At 47.1% G+C, this 6,000-nt stretch overlaps 1 protein-coding gene across 2 annotated transcripts in view; it reads left to right on the top strand.

The window, feature by feature from the left end:
• Window positions 1-5,615, top strand: part of CTIF (cap binding complex dependent translation initiation factor) — a 146,894-nt gene extending 141,279 nt beyond the window's left edge. For both annotated transcript variants that reach the window (XM_058044210.1, XM_058044211.1), the window contains exon 12: window positions 1,049-5,615. In XM_058044210.1, coding sequence (XP_057900193.1) covers window positions 1,049-1,264 — 216 coding nt within the window. In that variant the 3' untranslated portion in view covers window positions 1,265-5,615. The remainder of the gene's footprint in view (window positions 1-1,048) is intronic.
• Window positions 5,616-6,000: the final 385 nt, after the last annotated feature.

Genomic DNA, 6,000 nt, shown 5'->3' on the forward strand with positions numbered 1-6,000 from the left:
TTGACACAGAAATGGCTGTATTGGAGCAAAAGCTGCCCCATGACTCACTGTGCTCAGCAGCAGTTTTTCAGAGAAGGAAGTGACTGGACATGGCACTCAGTGCTCTGGTCTGGCTGACACGGTGGTGATCAGGCACAAGTTGGACTCAACGACCTTGGGGGCCTCTTCCAACATAAGTGATTCTATGATTGCATGAATTATAGCAGAGTTCCTATTAGTTACTTTTTCTTGGGAAGTGATGGCCCCATGGGGACAGATTCCTTTCTTGCACAGAGCAGTTGAAGTTGCAGCTTGAATAGTTAAAATTCAGCAAAGCAGGTGAGGAGGCGGATTTGATTTTTAAGGTGAGGACTTTGGGGAGCTCTGCTTTATGGAGCCTCCCACAGACTCATCACTGTCCACCCCAAACTTGGACCTTTTCTGTGGAACCTCCTAGGGCTTGTGCTACTCAATGGAGGCTCTCCAGTGAGTAATTGTTTTAGAAAAAGCCCTTGGCTGTCTGCAGCAAAGCAGCACGACAGGTATAAATGCAGATCTCGGCAGGGCAGGATTTGTTATGCACACAGGCGCGTTCTCCTTATTCCAGCTAATGACTGGGAGTCACTGGGAGCTCTGAATCAGCGAGTAAATGAAGGGCCAGGTAGAAGGCAGGAATACCACATCACAGCCTGCACTTTGTTTTGACAATAGCATGATTTTTAGGTGGGATTTTTTTTTTTTTTTTTCAAAAGCAATCCGTCGCTGCTGCCTTTGAAGTCAGTGGGAGCTGAACCATTCACTCCTCCAGCAGCTTGGTGCAGATGCTTTTGAAAACCTCACCCTTCGTGTTCAGCTCTTGGAGCCTGCTGCTGAGTGGTTTTGATTTTCTAAAGCCATGACGCCTTTAACCTTGCCTGCACCAGGAAGGGCAGAATCGAAGGGACGGGAGAGGTGTCTGTAAAAAGCCAGAGGGGTGTTTTAACATCATAGAGTGGTAGAATCCAATCTCAAGCTAGAAGGGACCCACGCGGATCAGTAATCCATGGCTGACCCCTTCTTCTCCCGACAGCTGCAGAGCACCGGCCGGCTGCTGGAGGAGCAGCTGCCCGAGATGATGACGGAGCTGCTGGCGATAGCGCGCGACAAGATGCTGTGTCCCTCCGAGTCCATGCTGACCAGGTCCCTGCTGCTGGAGGTCATCGAGCTGCACGCCAACAACTGGAACCCCCTGACGCCCACCATCACGCAGTACTACAACAAGACCATCCAAAAACTGACGGCTTGAGGGGCAGGGCAAGGTGGGGTGGTAAGGGACGAGAAGAAGAAGAAGACGACGTGCGCCTTGACGGGACCCGGCAAGAGCTTTTCTGATTTAAATCCCCCAGCAGACCAAACCCCAGCATGCTCGAGAATACGTTCGTGGGGTGGGGAGGGAGCAGCATGTTTCTTTTTCAGCCGCCTCGCCAAGTGCCACCCCTCCTCCCTGCCGTGGTTTTGTTTTAGGGGTTTCTTTTTCTGAACTCATTGCTCAAGCAGCAGCAGCGCATCCCGCCGGGTTATTGTTTGGCTTTCGAAAGAAGACAGAGAATTTGGAAAAGGAGGGGAAAAAAAAAATAATCTAAGTGGGGGCTAGTATTGTTTTCACGCCGTCCTCCTGCCTTGCCCTGGCCAACTGGCAGGAGACAGCACGCAGCAGATGTCTCGGGAGGACAAAGCCAGGCACACACTACACCAGACGCTCATAATTGATGGCTTTTGTCAAGCGGGGCTTGCGTTAGGTCCCCCCCTCCTTCTCTTGTTTTCGACTTTCTGTGTGTTCCCCCCACCTACCCGCCACCCCTTCAGAGGCAGATTGGAGAGCGGGACGACTTTCTTACTTGCACTGGGTTTCCTTTTCCTCGAGCGTTGGTAATTTCCTCTTATCTTATTGTATTGTTGGACGGACAGTTGTGAGCAGCTCGGGGACGGGGAGAGCAGAGCCTTCCCTCGAGCTGGGAAACTGTTTATGTGAAGATGCTGAAGCAGAAGGAGTGTTTTAAAGGAGTCCTAAAGCCACTGCAGAAGTTACATAGCCACCGTCATCTTGCCAGTAACCTCCTCGGTGGATTGAGAAACGTGTCCTTTGAGCTGGGGGCTCTAAAAACAGGGGATTCTGTGGCTCTTGCTGTTCAAGTCGCCGTTATTCCTCAGCCACTATAATCATTTAACTTTTTTTGTAATAATTTTTTTTTTCCATTGAAGGAGTGCTTTATTGTTATTACTGTCATGGTTGTAATTATACATTTAAATCCAGGCCTGTTATAGTTGGGCCTAATAATGTACAGGGCAAGGGAGAAATGAAGGTTTGATGCTTTTTGGAGGCTGGTAAAGAAAAGACAAGCAGCGTATAGCAAAAAAACAAAAAAAGGAAAAAATAAGAGGGAAAAATAGGAAAAGCCAAAAATAGAAGTTTGAGCCTGGCTTCTAACTAGCTGAATATGCTATCCAGCGTTCCTAGGTGTGTGCAGTGTGCTGGAGCAGCTCTGTCCCATGCTCGGTGTGAGTGGCACAGTGCCATTGAGGGATGGGGGACATGTCCAGAGAGACAGGGTGTGCTCGGGGATCCCCAGGGGCTCCAGGATCCCCTCATGGCTCCTGGCTGATGCATCCCAAGGGAGAGGACAGCTGTGGGGAGGTGGGGAGGTGACACCAGAGGGTGAGAGGCTGGTCTGGGGCAACACCTGAATCATGAAGAAGACACGGTGGGCTCCTATTTGCTGATCTAGCAACACTTTGACTTAGGAAATCCCTCCAGGTGGTTTTTCTAGTGAAACCTAGCGAGGATGCAGGCTGCCCCATCCTGCCTGCAGGAGCCAGGGAAGGCATGATGCCATCAGCTCGTCCTGGCTTCTTCTCACTGTTCAATTTATTCCTTTTATGGTAAGAGAATTTATGCCACAGGGATGGCACACACGGACCCCGGACCAGGCAGGCTGAGCCTGAGCTCAGCAGCTCAAACCCATTTTTCCAAGCAAAACGTTGCATTTCTGGTGGCTTGTAAAGAAGAGAGATTTCACCCCGACCTCCTTGGATGTGCAGTATGTTCTTGGGTGCCTTATGAATGTGTTGGTCTGTCTGCGATGGGGAGGACGCTTTTGCTGCAACATTTAAAGGGCAGAAATTTTCAGCAGAAAATGCATTGCAGGGGGGTGAGCATCGTGATGCTGCAGTTCAACATTACCTGAATTTCCGTCTGGTTGTCAGCTGATCCAGTTTTCATTCTGCACCTGGAGCAAGAGGAGCTGGAAAGAGGAGCTTCAGTTTTCCTGCCTGCCTAGAAAGCAGCAAAATGATTGCTGAGTTCACTAGAACTGCCTGGAAGAACTAACTTTTGCTTCACTTATTCGAGCCCAGGAGCTTCGCACAGTGAGGGCGCCTTGCGTTGGGTCAGCTTCATTAGTAGCAACGTGGTTTGATAGTGTTAATGAGCAGATGAACTTCATTAGGATGGCAAAGCCCATCAGTATTACAAGGCTCAGGGCTGTGCCCATCGCTCTTTGTTTTTTCTGCTCCCTGAACTCTCAAGGAGTGGAGGAGAAGGGGATATAACACCCATCACAGTGCACTCAGGCAGAGTGTCAGTCTTCTGGGAGAAGGCCTGAAAAATAGTTTTGTCTTGTTGTTTGGTCTTTTTTTTTTTTTTCTTTTTTTTTTTAAGAACAGCAAAGTCCTATAGCAGGGACAGAAACCTGATGGTTTGGGGTGCCAGGGATCCTGCCAGCAGTGATCCAGACTGCCACTCTGGCCCCTGCAGCTTCTCACTTCCCACAGAATTTTTTCTTGGGATGTAGGGAAAGAAGAAAAAAGAAAATAAAAACACAGATAATTGGGGATTTTTTTTCTAAAAACTTGAATTTTTCACCCATCAGTGCATCAGGAGGCATTCAGAGTCAAAGTGTAAGCCACAGGGCAGTATTTCTCCTAAAGCATTTCCCTACCCCTGCCTGCTGTGAGAGCTTATTCAATTTTCTCATTGTGGGGCATTCCTGAATCCCCCACTAACCAGGCTTGGCCCATGACTTTCCCTTCCCACACTGGAAATGAAGAACTTTCATGTGAAATCCGTCGTTTTGTAATGTCTTGCCATTTATCTCTGCTATTAGCATACATTCATCCAGCCATTAACTGCTTTGATACATCAGTCACTCTGTTGATGTACAAGATTCAAAATATTGACCAAAAATGGGGGTTTCTCCCCAAAAATTACATGCTGCCAGTGGTATCTTTCTGAAGTCCATCATCAGGAACCCGGCAGACACATGACATCATTCACCAGGGTACCGTGTTGGGAAAAGAGGTACCATGAGGACATTTGATGGGCAGGATGGGGAACAGCGCTGGGGAAATTTTTGGGGTGAAAGCACCTGGGGATCCTGGAGTGTTTTCTTCTCTCTCTTTCATTTTTTTCTTTTTTTTTTTTTTTTTTTTTTTTTTTAATCTTTTGGCTTACTTTGCAAACGATCGCCAAAGAGCGTAATTCTCCAAAATGTATTTTTGGGTGCAAAGCCACCAGTTACATCTCTCTAAATCAGCCAGATTCCATCTTTGCTGTTCAATAAAAGTATTTGTGTGGGGTTTTACTGCATTGTCCCCACACAACTACTGTCAGCAAAGGGGGAAAGCAAAGCCCTCGGGCCAAATGTGTGTGGGGCCAAACCTCAGGGTGGTGTGGAGGCTGCAGCAGCATCACCTCTGTGCCCATTTGCCTGGGATGCAGAGCAGGTTTGCTGACACCCTGCCAGGCTCCCCAGGTTATTATTCACCTCAAAATTCCTGCTAAAACATCTTTCCAAACTGATGAGTTTTGCTACGCAGAAGGTGACTTGCTTGGTTTCCCCATGAGGGATTCCACTGCTGTTCAGAGAAGTCTCATGTATATGGAGGTGAAACAAAAATGGGGAGAAAAAAAGGTAGGAAAAAAGAAAAAGTAAGTGATTTGCTTGGTTCCCCTCTTCCCCTGAAGGAGATTAATTAGTATCTATTCTTGGCATGATTGATGGCTTTGAAAGAAAACTTGTCAGAATAACTTACGATTTATTTTCATGCTTATTTTTATAACACCCCTCACTTGGAAATCTCTCAAAATCTTAAATATGATTTTTTTTTTTAATTTCTCTGCTGGGTATTTTATGGCTTTACACTAATTTTGCTCTTCTTGGTGATAGCTATTAAGCAGTCCTGGTGATATTTTCAGTATTTTTTCAGAAGAAATTATACTAAGGGTTGCTAAGTCCACTGTCTATAGCCAAGGGAGCTGCGGTGTCCTGCAGAACACAGAGTTAATGCTAGCAAATTTTTTTTAATGTATTTATTTGCATTTGAAAAAGCAACATTTTTAATTTAATCATATTTGTTAAACTAAGCGCTTTAAAAATTTTTTAAAAATAAAAAAAAAAAGGAAAAAGGTTTTGGGGAGAGTAAAGACTAGATATTCATACTTAGAGAAATCACAAACTCATCGTTTTCAGCATTTCAGAGACTGTTAAAACAAGGGAGCTCATAACTCTTTGTGGCAATTCAGTCTTTGTTTATAGAACATCCAGATCCACTGTATGCTATAAAATGCCTCATCTGAGTAATAAATGTTTAAAGCTTGACATTTCCCCATCTCTTTGTGGGTACGGGGTGTCGCTCCTCCTGCTCTGGGCGGGACCATCCTTTGGTTCAGGCCGTGGGTGGTGGGAGCAGAGTGTCCCTGGTGGTGGGACACAGCTCAGGGGGGCTCTGTGGGGCTGGCTCAGTGCTCCTGGCACTGCTCACGTCCTGCTGCTCCTCCTGTGGGGCTGGGTGCCTCTCATGTCACTCCTGTGGGAATGGTGCAGAGGGCTCGGAGCTCTATGGGTGATGGATTGAGCCTGGCTCCCGATCTGCCTCCTCAGCTGCCCATTCCCTGCTCCCCATCCTCTGCCCAAGGTGAATTTCCTTCCTCTTTGTGTCCTGCCTCAGCTGGGTCTGCTGGAGAACCCCCAGTTTAATCACATA

This window comes from Melospiza georgiana, chromosome Z, assembly GCF_028018845.1.
Source record: "Melospiza georgiana isolate bMelGeo1 chromosome Z, bMelGeo1.pri, whole genome shotgun sequence".
Lineage (NCBI taxonomy): Eukaryota > Metazoa > Chordata > Aves > Passeriformes > Passerellidae > Melospiza > Melospiza georgiana.